The 20,333-nt window shown below is 41.7% G+C and overlaps 2 protein-coding genes across 3 annotated transcripts in view; one reads left to right on the top strand and one right to left on the bottom strand.

The window, feature by feature from the left end:
• LOC113344462 (glycine-rich cell wall structural protein 1.8-like) overlaps nucleotides 1-586 on the bottom strand; it is a 1,633-nt gene extending 1,047 nt beyond the window's left edge. The window contains exon 1 of one of the 2 annotated variants that reach the window (XM_026588434.1): nucleotides 5-586. In XM_026588434.1, coding sequence (XP_026444219.1) covers nucleotides 5-560 — 556 coding nt within the window. In that variant the 5' untranslated portion in view covers nucleotides 561-586. The remainder of the gene's footprint in view (nucleotides 1-4) is intronic. The other variant, XM_026588433.1, reaches the window with a different exon arrangement.
• Nucleotides 587-14,180: 13,594 nt separating this feature from the next.
• Nucleotides 14,181-15,557, top strand: LOC113344375. The gene has a single exon (XM_026588364.1). The coding sequence runs from the start codon at nucleotides 14,181-14,183 to the stop codon at nucleotides 15,555-15,557; it is 1,377 nt and encodes a 458-aa protein (XP_026444149.1).
• Nucleotides 15,558-20,333: the final 4,776 nt, after the last annotated feature.

The raw sequence follows: 20,333 nt of genomic DNA, 5'->3' as shown, positions 1-20,333 counted from the left end.
CCACCATGCGCTCCACCAGCTCCTCCAGCACCGTAACCTCCTCCTTGAGCTCCACCACCTCCGACACCGTAACCACCACCATGAGCTCCACCACCTCCGGCACCATAACCACCATTATGAGCTCCTCCAGCTCCCCCGCCACCTCCGACACCGTAACCACCACCATGAGCCCCACCAGCACCTATTCCACTACCTCCACCACCAACAACCCCACCACCAGCTCCTCTACCATTTCCGGCACCGTAACCTCCACTTTGAGATCCTCCACCTTGAGATCCTCCACCAACAACGCCACCACCATGTCCACCTCCAGCACCATAGCCAGCACCATGACCAGAACCATACCCTGCACCACTTCCTCCACCTGCACCATATCCTCCACCAGTTCCTCCACCAGCACCATAGGCTCCTCCACCGCCATAACCCCCTTCACCACCAGCATGTGCTACACCGACACCAGCTTCTTCTTCATTGAGAAGATTTCTAGCTGATGAACAAATGCTTAAACCTAATAAGACACCGAAAATGACACTAACAATAGCTCTTTTATGAGTAGCCATTTTAACCAACACTATGAGAATGTATATGATATACTGATGACACTGCAAGGTAACTGATCTTGGTATTTATAGGGTCTGGAGAGGGCACCTGATCCGCCTTGCATGCATGCTTTAGACTGTAGAACCAGTGAGTGAGAGAGAGAGCATATGTAAGGTAGACTTTTGTGCATTCCATTGGACCCACTGCACCAACTGTATGTGCAAAACACATATATGGCCGAATCTGCAAAACTCACCAGACACTTAACTAATCGTCCATTCACTATGGTTAATATCAACAGTTTTCTAATCAGTAATCACTATTGTTTTATTATTTTAGTTGGTATTATCATACACGTACCCACTGCTTTTTCATGACAATAAAAGGGATTGAATTTCTTCGTCCATAAAGTAAAGTGTAGGGAGATTTGATTAGCAGTACTAATAATCCAAATTAGCAGATTATGACGAGGCAAACCGACGTCGCGGCTAAGGTTAATTTGCTAGTAAGCTGGTATTAAGATATCAATTCTTCTATAAATATCAGCTAACCTTTTTGACTTCCGCATTTGAGGATGAAATTAGTGAGGGTTGGCGAGAAATTTTGGTAATCAAATCCATGAAATATCTTGGCTACTTTCGGAAAAAAAAGAAAGAAGTAGCTCTTTACTGACACTGTATATATGTCTGCCACTTCCGCAAAGAGGTGAAATTTTCTTTGTCAAACCAACTCCCACTCATGATTGCTTTAATCTTTCTACTGTGCTATATATTTTAATTAATTCACCGACCAATTAGTGGTTAGAAGTACCAGCTAGCGTATGTGCATGCATGGCAAATTTTTCTTTCTTAGTTTTTCTGCATGCATGGCTTAGATAGATGCAGAACTGAGCTTCTCTTTTCTGATCGCGGCACAGGCCGAACTTGTTGGAAAATTTGTATGTTTCAGGCCGTTTATCCAGTTTCCGGTTCTTAGGTTTCCTTAGTCTTTTACAGCATTCACTTATGGAAAGTGAATTATCCATGGGTGATGCTTATTGATTACCAACGAATATGATGGGAGTATTCAATTGTGTCTGCTAGAGTTTGAAATTCAAATAAGGTTCAGCATCCATGTAGTTACCAAAGTATAAGCCGACACGTGGCCATAGGAGGGCGCGGAAATCTGGTGAAAAGATCTTACTTCAAGCCCCGAGATTCGTCCTCAGGGACTTGTCAAATCAAGTCAGAATTATCCTTATCCACACGACAGCGAAGTAAAGTTTGGGACGAGGTAACTCGCCAAAGGGGACGTAGAGCGCGAAAGGAATCAGATGTCCATTACGAAATGACCACTAAATAACGTGACTTGGCTTGGAAGAAAAGCTGCCCCCACGAAGTAAATGAATTATCGAGCAAGAAATGGGACAGGTGTCCCGACAAGACCACGTTAAGTCAACGAAAGGTGGGGAAAAACTTTATGGAATATGCACCAGGCGAAGCATAAAGTAACCTCGGTGAGATGATATGAGCTATATACCACAAGGGTTGCTTAGGCCTATAAATAGAGACCTTTGGACAATGTAAAGGGAGGGATATTTTGGAGAGGGAAAGGTCTAGATAGGAGAGAGAGAGTTAGGGTTTCCTTGTAATTCATAGGCTGGGAGAAGGGATTAGGGTTTCCTTGTAACCCACGAGTGTAACTTGTATATCGCTTGAGATTAATAAATAAGCTTAAGTTCTAGTGTTTATTATGTCTTAGATCTTGCATATTCTCCATTTGGGTGTATTGCTGGATTTCTAGTAATCACATTTTGGTGCCAGAAACAGGGACTGAAGATTGGGGATCTATCCTCGTCTAAAGAGTAGGGAGAGAAGCTGAGGTTGCACCAAAGAGGCGGAAACCAGAGATCTTAGGATTAAGCGGAAAGACTAGCAAAGAGGTGGGTACAAGGACGAATTTCATAACGAGGTGAACGATGAAGAGAAAGGTGAGGCAAATGAAATCACAAACGGTGTTGAGAAGGAGTAAACGATTGGAGGCTCGGGATCAGGAGGTGAAGAACGATATATTGGTAAAGGACGAAAGACGAAGGACCATGATACAATGGAAACACATATCGAAAGTGAAATCCGGGACTGTGGAGAAACCTGGACGCATTGTGAAAGTCGGGACTACCGCGGAAAAGGAAATGAACCAAGAAAAGACGGAGGCAAACGATAACGAGGAGGACGAGGTATCTGAAGAACTGGGTGAAACCCCTAATCAGGAGGAAGATGACCAGATGATGCATGAGGAACGTAAACGAGAAATGACTGGTGAGGCCATGTGGGAAGGAAACAATGAAGCGGAAGAAACCACAACGTTATCTCAAAGGCATATCCGGAACGAAAGAAATCAGGAGATATATGAACAAGGGGTGATGGAGTTACTAGAAGGGTATCATAGAGAAAAAGACTTAAAGAGGTTGTTAGAAGAGGCGAGACGGGAAAATCGCGAGCTAAGGTATGAAGAAGAGAGGAAACGTGAGGAGGAAAGCAAACGCGTCAAAACAGAAGTAAACATTGATGAAATAAGAAGGAGAACCATAGATCACGAGATCTTATGCGAGCTACGAAGCTTAAATATGCAGGTTGGAAGTTCACAAAAAGGCGACGAAGAAAGGGGAATATCCAGACGAAAAGATCCACGAGGAGATGGAGGAGGGAGGCATAAGCTGAAAAACAAAGGGCAGATCGGACAAGAATCGACGGCCTGGACGGAGTTAAAACTTCCAGAACTTAACACAACTTTGGAGAAGGTATGGGAGGAGGTGATATTGACGGAAGAGATTTCAGCACCACCAAATATGGGGAGAGAACCAGTCCCGGGAAGCAAGAGTCATGAATTTTGCAGGTATCATCGTTTCCACGGACACCATGCCAACAACTGCAGGAGTGTAAGGAAGATCATACACTGGCTTATCAAACAAGGGAAACTCGCGCACTACATTGATCGAAAGGAGACATCGATGATTACTTGTCACAACAAGCAAGCAAAGGAAAGCCGAGAAAGGAGACGATTAGGCTGTAATTTCATAGCGCATTCCAGGGGAAGTTTCCAAGATTTTGAAGATAATGTACTCTCAAGAGTGTACAAGGTGGATCGCAAAGGTAATGAGATAATGAACTCCCCGAAGGAAGAACCATTAGAAGACAGGCAAAAGAGAGAAATATCCTTTTCGGCGAAGGACGTGCCAGAAGGAGAAATCCAGCATATCAATTCACTAGTCGTTAGCCTAGCTGTGGCCCGGATTGTATCCCAGGAAAGGGGTCACCAAAATAAGGAGATGACTTGGGCGGTGGACAAAGTCTTGATAGACATGAGAAGCTCGGTAGACGTCCTCTTTTACCATACCTTTAGAGCTCTGGGGTATGAGGATTCTGACTTGTTACCTTCTGCGTATACGATGTACGGATTCAATGGAGTGACGATAAGGCCAAAAGGAGAGATATGCTTGAAAATATTGGCGGGAGAGTCGTAAATAAGGTTACTATATGTGTGGTAGATGTGCAGTCGCCATATAACGCTCTTATAGGTAGAACATGGGTGCATGGAATAAAAGGAGTTGCGTCCACTTATCACCAAATGATACGGTTCCCAATGCCAAGTGGAATCAGCGAAATACGAGGAAGCAGCGAAGAAGCCGAGAACTGCAACAAGAAAGATGTTGATATTTACGAGAGTAAAGTAAAAATGAAGAAGGAACGGAAGAAGAAGGTATTGGAGTTGAAGAAGGATGACGAATTACGGGTATACCTGGCAAAGGATAAAGAAGGGTGGGCAATACCTAGCGAGGTATCCGAAAACGAGGGAGAACCCGCGAAACCCATAAAAGAACCAACCCCGTTGGGAGAGCCAACCTTGAATTTCGCCGCAGTCGAACCGACGAAAGATGTAAATCTAGGAACGGAAGACGAACCAAAAATCATAAAAATTGGGACGAAAATGGAGGAGGAAGAAGAAAGAAGATTGGTGGAACTATTAACAAAATATGGAGACATATTTGCGTGGAGCATGGAGAAAATGCCAGGCATTCATCTGCGTGTTGCGTGCCATCGATTGAAACTAGACCCATCAATCAAGCCAGTAAGACAACGGATAAGGAAGATAGCGACGACCTATCATGAGCAAATTGACAAGAAACTTCAGAAGATGATGAAGGAAGGAATCATAAAGCCGACGAAATATCCAGATTGGATTGAGAATATGGTAATTTTACCGAAGAAGAACAATGGCATAAGAATCTGTATTGATTTCAGTGATCTAAATACCGCTTGTTCCAAGGATAGTTTCCCTTTACCAAATATTCCTCAGATGGTGGAAGCAGCGCCCGGGTACAAAAGGTTATCATCCTTGGATGGGTATTGTGGATACAATCAAATACCTTTGGCCGAGGAAGACCAGGAGCACACGGCTTTCTTCGCTCCTAGGAGGATGTACTGCTACACGACAATGTCATTTGGATTGAAAAATGCAGGGGCTACATACCAGCGAATGGTAGAGAAGGTATTCGCAAAATAAGTACAAACAACGTTGGAAGTCTATGTAGACGACATGTTGGTCAAAACCAAAGACTCCGGAGATCACGTGGAAGACCTAAAAGAGATCTTCGATCATATGAGGAAATACAAGATGAAAGTCGATCCGTTGAAGTGCATTTTCGGGGTAGAATTAACAAAGTTCTTAGGCCATATAGTTTCTCGAAAGGGCATAGAAGTGAACCCTACAAAGGTACATGCGATACTAGAAATTCCATCAGCAGCTACTGTAAAAGATGTGCAAAAGTTAAATGGGAATCTCGCGGCACTGGGAAGGTTCATCTCCCAGTCATCTGATAAATGTAAACACTTCTTTGACATTTTAAAGAAGGGAGCAAAATTCGCGTGCACACAAGAATGTGAAGAAGCTCTGAAGGGCATAAAAGAACACCTAATCAAATTATCAATCCTGCAAAATCCGGAACCAGGGGAGGAGCTGTTACTCTGTCTCGTATCCATACCCAATGCTATTAAAGCAGTCTTACTCAGGAACGATGGAGGAGTAGAAAAACCCATATTCTACGTAAGTAAAACCTTGAATTCCGAAGAAAGAAATTACCCTAAGATCGAAAAATTGATATTGGCGTTATTCTATGCATCACGAAAATTGCGGACTTATTTCCAAACCCACAAAATCAAAGTCCTCACAAGGATACCCATAGAGTCAGTCTTGAAGAATTCCCAAAGGTTTGGGAGAGTAAAGTGGTGGAACACTCACATCAACCATTTCGGGCTGAAGTACGAAGTACAGACTTCGACGAAGTCGCATATAATAACAGAGTTTCTCGCTGAATTTCCTTCGGAAGAAGATGGGAGTGCGGAAGACATGATGGAGACGGAAGAAAACCGACCGAACCCAAGGGATCTGTTAAAGCAAAGTCATCTCAGGAGATGGGAAATCTTCGTTGATGGGGCGTCTAATAGAATAGTATTCACCTCGCCTGCAGGCGAGCGAATAATATTTTGTTTTCGTCTGGAATACAAAGCCACGAATAATGAAACCGAGTATGAGGCAGTAATACAGGCTCTGATAATTGCAATAGAAATGGAATTGGACGAAGTAAGAATTACTAGTGACTCACAACTAGTAGTTCGTCAGATTAAAGGAGTGTATAATATAGTCGATCCAGTGATGAAGAAATATTAGCATCTCGTGCAAGACTATTCGGCGAAAATACGAAGTATCATATGGAGAAACATAAATAGAGATAACAATCGACATGCAGATGCATTATTCTTCATAGCTTCCATGATTGAGAATCCAAAAATCGGGCATATTGTGATTCAGCGGTTGATGCATCCGTCAGTAAGCAGAGAAGAAAGAGAACTTCAGGTAATGACGGTAGAAGGGGAGAACTCAGTAATGAGCAAACAGGATTGGAGAACACCTATCTACAGCTACTTGATGAAAGGAGACTTGCCACGAGATAGAAAAGAGGCAAATAAAATCAAAAGCAAATCCACGAATTACGAGGTGCGAGAAGGGATCCTTTATAGGCGATCATTCTTGGGTCCACTGATGATTTGCTTGTCGCAGGAGGAAGGGATTGAAATTATGAAATCAATTCATTATGGGGACGCTGGAAACCACAGCGGAACCAGATCACTAGCTTACAAGACCCGAACACAGGGTTACTTTTGGCCCTACATGCATAAAGATGCAAAAGATATTTCTACAATGTGTGAGGCGTGTCAAAGGTTCGTCAAAAGGATACATGCACCAGCTACAAGCTTGAACTCAGTATTGAGCGTGTGGCCATTCGCCATGTGGGGAATAAATATCGTGGGGCCCTTTGTTACGGGAACGAAGCAAAGAAGGTACTTGATTGTAGCAACAGACTACTTCACAAAGTGGGTGGAGGTAAAGGCTGTGCAACATACAAAAGACGGGGATATATATGATTTTATCCTTGAACACATCATTTGTAGATTTGGTATACCAGTCCTGATTGTTTCAGACAATGGAAAGCAGTTCGAAGGGGAGAATGTGAAGATGTTTTTCAACGCCTTTAAGATTCAATTTGGAAAATCTACTCCATTATATACCCAGAATAATGGGAAGGCATAGGCTACGAATAAAACGGCGTCCTCCGCGTTGAAAAAGAAGCTGGAAGGGCATCATAAAGGATGGTGTGAGCAGATACCGAACATAATATGGTCATATAGAACCACAAGGCGAGAAGCAACAAGAGTATCACCGTTCTGTTTAACGTACGGAGCATAGGTAATGATACCAGCAGAATCCATCCTTCCCACAACAAGGAGAGAGGCATGGGAAAAAGGGTTAAACACTGACTTAATTCTTGCAAAATTGGACGATCTCGAGGAAAATAGATAAATTGCGTTATAACATATGACGAACTACCACCGGAGGCTGTCGAGAGAATATAATAAAAGGGTCAAACCGAGAAGCTTCGTCCCGGGAGAGATGGTGCTACGAGAAATACCACCCTATCAGCGAGGACCAGGAGGAAAGCTAGAACCCACTTGGGAGGGTCCATACATCGTAAAGAGGGTGGTTGGAAATGGGGCATATGAATTAGCAGACTGCGAAGGGAATGATACTGAAGAAGAAGGGGAGATAATTTACGGTGAAGTGGAACGACAAGATAGAAGGCTAGATCATCCTTGGAACCCTGTTTACATTAAGAAATATTATCCCTAAATGTAAGAAGCGAATAGAACTTATCAATAAAATATTTCTACAATTTTATACAAATGGATCCATTTACAGGAGCAGATAAGACCTCACATTAGGAGGCAAATAATGGCGACGAAATAAGCGGTTTCTAGGGAAACTTAAAACCTTCTCCTAGGAAGGTTGGGAACCCGCGGCATGCACCCGAGTTCGCATAAAAATGCAAGAGGAAAAAACCTAACGCATGTCGTGGAAAATTATCAGACAGAAAGCTAGGGGAAATGATAGACCTATCCGCTGAGGTTCCCTTTTATGATGGCCTTCGGTAAGGAGTGCAGAAATATGACCAAGGCGCCGACGTATTCGGTTGAGCTGCGGGTGCCTGGGACGTCTGGAGCGTTACCGTCCATGTCCGTCTGGCAAGTCTTGGCTACGATGCACTCGATCCCAAAGAAACCCCACTTAGGGTGTGACTTCGTAACTCTGAGCCTTATCGGCGAAGAGGATAAGAAGTCGCGAAAACAACTGAATGTCGTAATAACCGGATGGGAGGAGACCAACATGCATGTTAGGGTTAACCTCCTTAAAGTGGCACTCAGGGGGAATATAAAGGTATGACACCCTCCAGATTAGGGAGTTGTGTGACCAAAAAAGACGGCAATGTCATGGGGCTGCTATTCATGGGAATACATAGGCCTGTCATATTGCCGCGAAAAGAAAACTTAGCAAAGATGTTAAGGCGAGGTTTATGGATTGCTATTCGCAAAAATAGCAAGCGCCTGAAACTTCACCGAAGAAATACCCTTCATAATAGGGTGAGGGGCAATAAGACCTTAACTAGGAGGCGCATTAAGACCTTATAAATAAGAAAATAAAAGGTAAAAAAAAAATAGACGTACACACCGGAATGGCGTACGTATGAAGAGCGTAACCAGAATACTCTCGTCTTGATCGGACAAAGCTCAATAAGAACAAGAGACAAGTATATACTTTTTATATTTTTTGTCCTTTTTTAGCATTCTCCTCTCAAGACTACGAAGTGCTTAAGGCATAATTTAAAATCTAATAGACAAGACATCATAGAAAGGAGCACGAAGGAAAAGAGCGAAGTCGAAGGCATATTTTTACAACTAGAACACAAGTATATACTTGGGGTGAAAATATTAAAGGTGGAAACAACAGTTCTAATTAAAAAAATAGCAAGATCATAATATACATATAGGGTTGAAGTTTATATAAATAAGCGAAGAATACAAGAGTAAAAGATCGAATTCTCTAATCATCATCTCCATTAGCCTCATCATCTTCATCAGACTCTGTGCCTTCGTCGGAAGAAAGGATTGGTTCGTGGATGGTGGGCTCCGGTTCGGGTTCGTCTTCTGAAAATACCTCAAGCTCCAGGGGAACGCGAGGAATATTCTCCGAGTCGCATAATTCATTCAAGATCATGAATTTTTCATCTTGGGTATTTCGGCGAAGCTTCTTTGCAAGTAAAACTGCGTCCTTCACCATCTTATCAAGATCCTCGTTTAAGCCGCGGACATCTTTTTGAAGATAAGAGACTTGATCCTTAATATTTTGCTAAGAACCTGAGATGAAAAAAGATAAGTAAGTAGGCTATCTGGAAATCTAAGGCAAAATCAAATGGCTAAGAAAGGAAAACCTACGACGAAAAGCGGACGAGATGTTTTTCTCCTCATCAAGTTGCGATTCTAAATGAGCGATACGAGCACTCTGGCGACCAATAAGGTCCCAACTTTCGTGAATTTCCACGAGATGGGACATGTTGTGATTATGTCCCTAAGGAGGCGAATAAGAAAGAAATGAGTAAGGTAATGTTGTTAAGGAAAATAAGAAAGGAATCGGCTGTCACACTTATCAAACACAGTAGGGAAGCATGTTATTGAGTGGAGAGATTTAAAGAAGCATTCTGGATAAATCTTTGATCGGCATCTAGAAAGGCGTCAGAGATCAAGGAGGTCAAGGATTCAACAGCCGCGGATCTCAAGGAGGAGTTCGAACGAGTTATCACGAAGATATCCCGAAGGAATTTCATATCAGGAAGATATGTTGGGTCTTTAGAATCATCAACATGAGGGCGAGAGGAGCTAGTAGGAGGATGGGCTAGTCCCGAAGGATGAACTTGAGATAGCCTGTCTACGTCCAAAGTACGAGAACGATGTTGAGAAGGCTCCCGAGCACGAGGAGAGGTTGAAGAGTCATCCTAAAAACCACAAAGTTAGTAGATGAATCAAAGGGGAAAAGGCAAGCCTCGAAATAGGGACGAACCTAAGCGTAGGAGGAGGAAAACTTTGAGCGAGAACGCTTTCTTGTGTTTGCAGCAGGGCCCGCTGAAACTCGAGATTCCTCCCTCTGCGAAGTGAAAGATTAGGAGTTGGATTAACAATTTGAGAAGATATGACTTGCAAGATACAAACCTGAGTTGGAGGTGGCTTCTTGGAGCGGTCCTTTATCATGCCAGGAGGTGGGAAGGAATACTAAGGCAAAAGGCAAGGGCGTTAGAGGGGTATACAGTAAATAAAGGGAAAATTGAATGAAAAGTCAAACTTACCCCAGGGGGCATCTTGGGCCAATTAAACCGACCCGGTTCGTATTCGGAGAGGTGGGCATGCTCCGGAAGAGGACCGGAACAAGGCACACCATTCTCGTATAAGCCCCACACGAAGGGACCTTCGATCACCATAGGATACATCATCCAATTTTCGTCGTTGGATAAGCGAAGATATCTATTCCTCTTTTCACCAGAAGGATCAACATCCAAAAGTAGTTCCTTTGATGGATCAGCCAAGATCTTACGGGTAAACTTCACACCCCACTCTTGGTACGATCTTTTGGACAAGTACTGGACGAGGTAATTTTCCAGAAAAGATTTGAAGTTATAATCAGCCGAAGGAAAGTCCGACCCTAATTCAGGAATCTGAGAAGGAAGGCCACTCGATCTTCGAACAAATTTGTTAGCCAAGCGAATAGGGTTCCCACTTAGCTGATAAACACCAGGGCGAAGACGAGCTAAAATCTCAAGGAATAGAGGATTCTTGGGATCATATAGGGGAAAGGAAATACCTACTCTTAACGGTCCAATGGAGACAATCATCCTCGATGAAGTCCAGGTTTCAGCCTGTATCCACCGGTAGTTTAATTCCATCAAATCAGTAGCAGTGATGGGAGGAGTAACAGAGGAATCAATTGCGGGAGATAGGGTGATTCCTACCGTATTAAGGTCGGTCTTAAACTCTTCATAGGTCCATGATGTGGTTGGAGGGGGAATCTTTCTGGGAGCCATTAAAAACAGAAGAACAGAGCTTACTGGAGATAAGAGGGGAAAGGATGAGAAGACTAAAGTCTTAGATAGATGAGAAGAAGGAGTATTTATACCAGATGACTGGTCAAAATGACCCACGATTGAAGAATATGAACCGGTAATCGACGGTTACGAGGAAAAGAGAACCACGTGGAATACGAAGAAAGGGAGGGAAGGCGGTTATCAAGCTTCAGATGGTTCTTATTCTCCTCTCTTTATGATCGAGCAGAATAAGAAAAGGAAAAATGTAGTTACCAAAGTATAAGCCGACACGTGGCCATAGGAAGGTGCGGGAATCTGGTGAAAAGATCTTACTTCAAGCCCCGAGATTCGTCGTCAGGGACTTGTCAAATCAATTCAGAATTATCCTTATCCACACGGCAGCGAAGTAAATTTTGGGACGAGGTAACTCGCCAAAGGGGACGTAGAGCGCGAAAGGAATCAGATGTCCATTACGAAATAACCACCAAATAATGTGACTTGGCTTGGAAGAAAAGCTACCCCCACGAAGTAAATGAATTATCGAGCAAGAAATGGGACAGGTGTGCCGACAAGACCACGTTATGTCAGCGAAAGGTGGGGAAAAACTTTATGGAATATACTCTTGGCGAAGCATAAAGTAACCTCGGCGAGATGATATGAGTTGTATACCACTGGGGTTGCTTAGGCCTAAAAATAGATACCTTTGGACAATGTAAAGGGGGTATCTTTTGGAGTGGGAAAGGTCTAGATAGGAGAGAGAGAGAGTTAGGGTTTCCTTGTAATTCGTAGGTTGGGAGAAGGGATTAGGGGTTCCTTGTAACCCACGAGTGTAACTTGTATTTCGCTTGATATTTATAAATAAGTTTAAGTTCTAGTGTTTATTATGTCTTAGATCTTGCATATTCTCCATTTGGGTGTGTTGATGGATTTCCAATAATCACAATCCAAAAATACACAATTCAAAACAAGCGTGACTAAGAGACCACGAAGTTAAAACATCTTGACCTTCCTAGAAAAAGTTGAAAAGAAAAGCCATATTGAGAGTATTTTGTAGAATAACTATCCTTTTGATTTCCGATCATGCTAATCACCTGCCAATTAAGTTCTTCCTCCTAAACTGGTAGAGCAGCAGCAGCAACAACTCATTTCTCTTCCGTTTTCGTTTTAGGCCATGGATATGCATAAACGCCATCTTGACAGATAGGATAACAACAATAGTTTTGGCATCTCTCATAATCTATTCCAGCCTGGTAGAAGTCATCCTCACCTGAGGCTAGTTTTCCACTTGAGTCATTCCACCACATATCACACCAAAACAACATTGTGGACATCCAACAATGTATCTTGAAGTGCCAATAAAAATTCTACCCGTAAGACCATGCATGTTCCCCAAGATCATACATAGATCATTAATTGATCTTCAGTGAATATTTAGGATTATGTTTTCCGATGTTTCATTAGACACATTTGTAGGGGTAAAATATCGCACACGTAGTTATCACGCGAAGCGGTATCATTATAAGGGTGATCTAACTCGCACATAGCATATCCCGAATAACGAAACTGATGACGTCATAAAGTCACGAGTAAAGTGTGGAAGTTGTGCGAAGTTAAAGAACACGTGCGAGAGGATCCAACATAAGCGTGCGAGAACATTGCACGTCAGATCCGAAAATAGGGGTTGTATTAGATGTCCTCCACTATGTAAAACTCCTAAATATAGGACTAACCACCACTGTATTGAGGGAGATCTTTTGGAGAGTTGAGATTGAACTTTAGGAGATATGAATTTATTTTCTCCCCAAGTTAGGGTTTTATCTTCTTTCTTTGTATTGATTTCTAAACTTAATAAAACTCCTATAAGTGCTCTTTATCATGGTTTCATAGTTCAGTTTATAGATTATTCAAGGGGTGTAGTTGTGGGATTTCCTGCAACTACATTTTGGCACTAGAAAACAGCTCGGGAAAGGGATTACACCTGCTTGTGAAAGTCTTAAACTGGTTTTTTCGAAAATTTCTTATTATTCTTATTTTCGTGAAAGATTTTGATTGTTTTCGCTGAGTTTCAATCTTTAGGTTCACTCACTGAAAAAGCAGTTTTCATTTAGGAAGGAAATCTTGGTTTGCATAAGTCTGTGAGGAAAGTGTTTTTTCAGGAAAAAAGATGGCGAGGCAAACATCAGCAGGAGAAAATACAACACCAATTAGGAGGAGTAGAAGGATTGCAGGTAGAACAAGAGGAGAAATCGCAGAGACATCAAGAATGGGAGAGAGGAACAACAGATCTCGACCGGTCAGATCTGAGATCCAGCAGGAACCAAGGGAGAACGATCAAACAAACTATGATGAAGTAAGTGTTCACACTACGGATACAGATACTGCAGAAGAAAATGAAGGAAGAACGCATGAGGAAGGAACGGTAGGAGAAAATGAGGAGAACATGACCATTGCAGAACTCAGACAAAGGCTGATTGATGAAAGAAGGAGAGAAGAGGAAATGCGTGCGAACTTGACACGCGAAAACGAGGAACTAAGAGAGGAGAACCATAGATTACAGGAACAAAGATCAGAAACTAGATCCAGAACATCACGTGCGAGCTCAAGATCAAGAACAAGTAGAAGTACTTCCAGGCGAAGCAGATCTGATCACAAAGGAGATGAACAGAGACAATTTTTAAATAATAATTTGGATAATAATATTCATGTAGGAGACAACATACAGGAGGAGCGCGAACGCAATCAAGTAGAAGATCGATATGTAAAGGTGGGTGAGAATGAACCCAGGAAAGGACATCGCAGAGAAGATAGACAGGAGCGAAATGGAGAATATAACCGCATCCAAGACGATTCAGAACAACAAAATGACCCAGGACAAGCAAGGATGATACTCCATGGAAGAGAAATATTGATACGAAAAAACGAGAGAGATGGAGTTGCACAAGAGAAAGCAAGGGATGAAATAGAAAGGCAAAAAAGAAGAAGATAAGAGGCCGAACAACAGGAATTGGAGGAGGCTATGCGTCAAAATCGGCGCGAAAACAGACTGAGGCAAGCACGTTTGAAAAGACCGATGCAGTAATAGGAAAACCCATTCTCTAATGATGGATTTTTAAGAGAAATAACAGAACTAATAGAGCTAATGGCAAAAGGGAAGGATGGAGGAAGCAGGCAGCTGGAAGAGGCGATAGAAGAAGCAGCAAAAACACCCTTCGCACGACTGATATTTTTAGTAACAATACCAACAAAGTGCACACTATCCACATTTCCTAACATCTTTGATGGGTCTACATGTGCAGTCCAGCATATAAATGCGTACAGCTTAGCTTTGCTACAATACGAGGATAACGACGCGGTCTTATGCAAGTATTTCTTGGCAAGCCTCACAGGAGAAGCTTTGAAGTGGTTCGATGGATTTCCAGTAGGTTCAGTAAGATCATTCCAGCAGTTCCAGAGTTTTTTCTTGGGACAATACATCAGCAACAATATGCTAAGGCCAGAAATCGAGAAAGTATTCAGCCTACGAAGGAGAACGAATGAAAGCCTGCGAGCCACTACCACTAGATGGAGGACAATGTGTAGCAAAATGGCAGGACGAGTGGAGGAAAGAAATTTCATCTTAGCATTCATCAATGCACTATTTCCAACTGAGTTGTTGTATACACATATATTCAGGATGAAAGATAGAATAACGATGGCAGAGCTGCGCGAGTACCAGGAAGAGTATATTGCTCTTGAAGAAAAAAAGACAGATATGGAGTCTTACCCAGTTGCAGTTACGAGCGAAAGGGAAGGAAATGCGAGTCTATTACCAAGAATGGAAAACGCTGTTGGGAGCACTTCGCAGGGAAGCAAAGAGAAAATAATCATAGAATATCAACAAAAGCAGGTATCGATGAGTAGCAGAGATCAAGAAATGTATGAGAGAGAGTACATAGAAAGGCAATACAATAACCATGGAGGAAACAACAAAGTTGCAAGACTCGAAAATCAAGAAGAAGGATACGGAGGAAACAAGAGATACTACAATCAAGGACCAGATGGGAGCAGTAGAACCTATGAAGAAATCAGAGTGCCGCCTCTTAACACAACAGTGGAAAAAGTTTGGGAAGCTGTTATATTAATGGAAGAGATAACACCACTACCTAATATAGGGCAAGAACCACCATTGGGGAGAAGAAGCAAAGAATTTTGTGCTTATCATCGTTTCCATGGCCACACAACGAATAACTGCAAGAATATACAACGAATCATATTAAGAATGATTGGACAAGGAAAGCTCAACCACTTCCTAGCTAAACCACTACCACCACCACCACCACCGCAACCAACAACGGGAGGACAGTCGTCAGGAGCGGACAAAGGAAAAAACACCTTTCTGATAGAAGTGGGAGCGAATGCCAAGAACCTACACTGTAATTCAATAGTACACTCATTCAAAAGTATAGAAGACTTTCATGACAATGTGTTGAGTCGCGTGTATGCAAGGGATGCTGAAGAAAGGAAATACTCAACCTAGCAAAGATACCAAAACTCAAGGAATGGAGCCAATCACATTTAGCGCAGAGGAAGTACCTGGAGGAGGCGAACTTCATGAGAGCCCATTAGTGGTTAAGTTGGAGATAATACCAAAAGAAAAATTGGATAAGGGAGAAGATGAAGAGGATGTCACATGGGAGATAAATAGAATACTAATTGACTCAGGGAGCTCGGTAGACATTTTGTTTTATCATGCATACAAGACAATGGGAGAAAAAGATGAAGACTTGATTCCTTCAACTTATAAAATCTACGGGTTCAATGGATCCTCCAACAAACCAAAAGGAGAGGTTACTATGAGAATTCCTCTTAAAACAATAACCATAGATATCACCTTTTTCGTGGTGGACGTAGAATCTCCCTACAACGCACTGATAGGTAGACCATGGTTACACAGTATTCTAGGTGTGGATTCTACATATCACCAATGCATTAAGTTTCCATTGTCACAGGGAGTGGGAATTATCAGGGGTAATACCACAGAAGCGAAGACGTGCAATGATATTGATGTGGAAAAAAATGAAAGGCGTGCGAATAAAAGAAGAAATTGGAATAATGAAATAAAATATAGCAAGCGAGGGGAAAAACTGATGGTAGATTTCATAGCCAAAGAAGAAGAAGTTTATAACCATTGTAAGGCTGAGTCATCGTCAACAGATAGAGGTATCTTAATCAGGGAGAAGAATGAAGAACGAGCAATACATGTCAGATTTTTATGGAGGCGATAACACTAGCAAGCACAAATGAACATGGAAAGCGAGCAAAACAAGGGGAATTTCAACTAGGAAACTTGGTTATGAGATAATTACCACCATATCAAAAATAAGGAAATAAAAGAGGAAGGCAGTATGGGATGAACCATATATAGTAAAAAGAAATGCGAGAGATGGTGTGTATGAGTTGATAGACAAGAGTGGGGGAAATATGGAAAAAATGCATAATGAACTTCATAACAAAAAAATATCTGAAGAAGTACGACGAATAAAGAGCGATGCAACAAAAGGTTCGAAGGCATTATTCACTGTGCGAAGTCATTAAAGAAGAAAAGGAAAAAGTAGGAAGTAGGTTATTATCAAGATATTACTATTATGTATGCGAATAAAGAAAATAAGAAATCAACATTGTATGAGCGAAAGACATGAAAATAAATGATTCTACTTCTTCATATTGAATCCTTTACAAACACAAGAATAAAAGAGGCAACAATAAGACCTCAAAATGAGACCTCACTAGGGGGAAATAAAATTTAAAACCTCTAACTAGGGAGGCTAGGTATCCAATTGTGGTGTGCACCCTAGTCGCACTTGTGCAAGAGGAAATATAAATAAGCCCTAATGCGCGTCATAATTGGGGAAAACCTAGTAATGCATGGCTCGGGCGAAATCCATACCAACCCTGGAACCTGAGTCATGGATATTGGGGGCGAAATAAAAGCCTATCCGGTAGAGACTTCTTAGTCGAAAGGCTAAGGTATTAAATTCTCTATCATGGAGTGTAGAAACTCGATTAGGGCGCCGGGGTACACGGTTGATCCAAGGGTGTCGGGGGCGTATGGATCGTACCTCGCAGCTCTTGGCAAGTCCTGGCTATGATACACTCGGTCCTCAAGAAACCCCACTTAGGGTGCGGTCTCGCAAGAGGCCGCAAAAACATCTGGTTGTTGCATCACCGGATGGGAGGATCCCACCTAACCCGGTAGGGGTACGCTTCCTTGAAGGGGTAATCAGGGGGAATATAAGGACGACACCCTCCATTAGGAAGATGAATTGTGTCAAAAGACGTCAATATCATGGGACTATAACTCAAACAATAGTATAGACCTTTCGTATTGTCTCATAAAAATATCCTGCAGAGGCAATAATACGAAAGATGATAAGGCGAGATCAATGGGTCATTGCGCGAAAGCGTAAAGATCTCCTACGATCTCGTCGTGCGACCAAAATGAATACCCCGAGGAAAAAATATGTCCTATTAACATGGGAGGCTGATTAAGACCTATACTTAGGGAGGCTCAATAAGACCTCATGAACAAACACAAAGGACCGCACTAACATTATTTTTGCAGGATGAAATAAAGCAGATACAAATGTATAATCAAAAACACAAAACAAAACCATGAATGATTTTGAGCGATATTACTCGCAGAGGAAAAAAGGAGAATTACTAAGGTATTGTATAGAATTAAGGGTTTAACAGAGGCAATCATACTCCCGCGAATAACAGAGGAAATAATGGGAATATAAACAAAACAGGAATATGTTATTCACGTTAGCATGATAGCCTTTTGACAAACATGTTAGAAATAGATAATTCGTATACATATGATAGACTTATACACATATAATGTTATATTCACACCTATAAGTCATTTCTAAACTAACACAAATTACTAGAAAGGAAACTGTTTTTCTTTTGGTAAATACCCAGGAGAGGAATGAAGAAGCATAAGTAAGGAAGGAAGATGACATCCATTAAAAGATGAAGAATAATCAGTATATACGAGGGAGAAGGTGTGATACAACAAGCGAGAAAAGAGAAAGAAAAGGATAAAGACGACTACTTTTCGCCAGCATTATCTTCACCAGCTTCAGAATCACAATCTTCTTCATCAGTATCTTCATATTCAACATCACTATCAGAGATGTCAGAAGTTTCTTCATTGTCTTAAGGATCCTCAAACTCGTAATATGATGGCATAGGAATGTGATGTTAAGCGCAAAGCTCGCCTACTTCTCCTTTAACAGCCTCATCACGTATGTGAATGACATCTTTGGTCAGATTGGAAATGGTGGTTTTGAGCCTTTTCTTAAGTCTGCGACACTTTGTAACACGAGCTGCAAAATTTTCTTCTAATCTTTCAATTTCAGTAGAGGACTTCGCTTGAAGACTATCAATATCCCTCAGATACTTCTTCTCCTTTTCAAGGAATTCCTTCTCAACAGTTGCGAAGAGATAATTACAAGCGTCGGGATCGCACGTAAATAATTTAAGAGATAAAAGTAGGGGCAAGGTTGTTAACAAAGATAATGAGAAACCTTCTTTTTCAGAAAGGATAGTTTTAACCAGAGATGCATGGTCATATTCTAAAATAACATTTGTATCCAACCCCAGCCTAGCATTATTAAGGACTTTAGCATCTCATTCAAACTCAGCATCATTCTCTATTAGAAGACGAGAGAGAAGTTTATTCTCACGAGCGAGAAGAGTATTCTTCTCACTTATGGATCGGTCCCTTTCTATATGAATCTTGAGTTGAGATTAGTGAAATTCCTTCAAATCCTTCGCACCATTAGCATCTACCTGATCCTTCTCAGTAATAAGAGTATTCTTTTTCGCTTCTAAAATTCTAATTCTCTCTTTATCCTCACGGGCGCGACGTTGAAAGGTTCTATTAGAAATTAACATTGGTCTGTGATCACAAATGAGGGCTTCATATTTCATTCCCAGTTCCTCCCAACTAAGATTCTCTAAACCATGAATGGGAAAATTATCCAAGAAGGCGTTAAGGAGCTCTAAAAGGGCATCATCATCATCAGGAAGACTAGCCGCTTCTTCGGTCAAATTATAAAGTTCTGCAAGTATAAGTAGTTGAAAAAACATGAAGATATAGATAAAGTCATAAGATATGAGGTAGGGAAAAGAAATGCACCTATTAACTGGTTATTCCTTTGGCGAAGTTGATCTGCCTCTCGGGTCTTACGCGAGAGCTCTGACACTCAGCTTCTAAGGAGAGAACTTTTCTCTGCGAGTCAGTGGCAGCCGCATGAGAGGATAGCGCAATCTGTAACGATAAAGGAACGGGAGAATTTAAAAACAATTGAAGTGAGAAGAAGAAATACTAATTCGAAACAAACTTACAAAAGAAAGAAGAAACATACCAAAGAACCCATGGCGGATAGAAATCCTGGAGATATGGCTGAGGCAGATCCTCGCAGAGATTCATGACTTAAATAGGGAGCGTTGCATATGGTAGAAATCATTTCACAAGTACGATTTAAATCATCATCACCAGCAGCAGAGAGGGGGTCTTTGAAGATAAGAGATAATTGAGCCATGGGAGAAGCTGAGGCAGAATCATCATGGAATGGAAGCTCGTCTCCCTGAGAGAAAGAAACTAAAGGGGAAGGAGAAGAGGAAGTAAAAGTGATATTTATTTTCTTATTGGGGTTCGCTCCCTTATTGTTGTTCTTCGCAGAGGGCTTAGAAACAATAGTTTTTCCCTTAGCCTTCGCACGGGAAGAAACCCCCTCCTCACCCTCAGAAGAGTCTTCATCATCAACGCCACCAATATCTAACTCGTCCACCTTCGCACACATATGAAGATAAGAAATAGAGGCAACAATATTGTTAAAATTTGAATAAAGGTGTTTCTTACTTCATCAATGATCGAACGCAGCGCTTTCAGCGTGCCTCGCCTTCCGTGAGCCTTAAAATCTTTCTTCAACTTGGCAATCTGAAGATAAGAAAACTAATGAGACAAAGAGAAAGAAAATGAATAAAGGAATATTGGTAAACAAGAGAAGCTTAGAATAGTATACCACAGTTTCTCTCTCAATCCAATTGAAATCCCAAGGGGAACAAGAAGAAACACCCTCAGGGAGAGGATTTACCGACTTATCAGCAGCAAAACCAGTAATGTAAGGACCCTCAAGGAGGACAAGATAAACGTCCCAACGATTGTCATTAGACTTTCATGCGGTGCGATTAGTCTTATCGTGAAAATAAACATCTCGCATAATCCTCTCATTCTCTGCGA

Source organism: Papaver somniferum, unplaced genomic scaffold (genome assembly GCF_003573695.1).
Source record: "Papaver somniferum cultivar HN1 unplaced genomic scaffold, ASM357369v1 unplaced-scaffold_76, whole genome shotgun sequence".
Classification (NCBI taxonomy): Eukaryota; Viridiplantae; Streptophyta; class Magnoliopsida; order Ranunculales; family Papaveraceae; genus Papaver; species Papaver somniferum.
This window is presented reverse-complemented; position numbering and strand designations above follow the sequence as displayed.

What these genes read in the sequence shown, in the direction of transcription:
- LOC113344375 (XM_026588364.1), top strand. Translation starts at nt 14,181, where the DNA reads ATGGCAAAAGGGAAGGATGGAGGAAGCAGGCAGCTGGAAGAGGCGATA.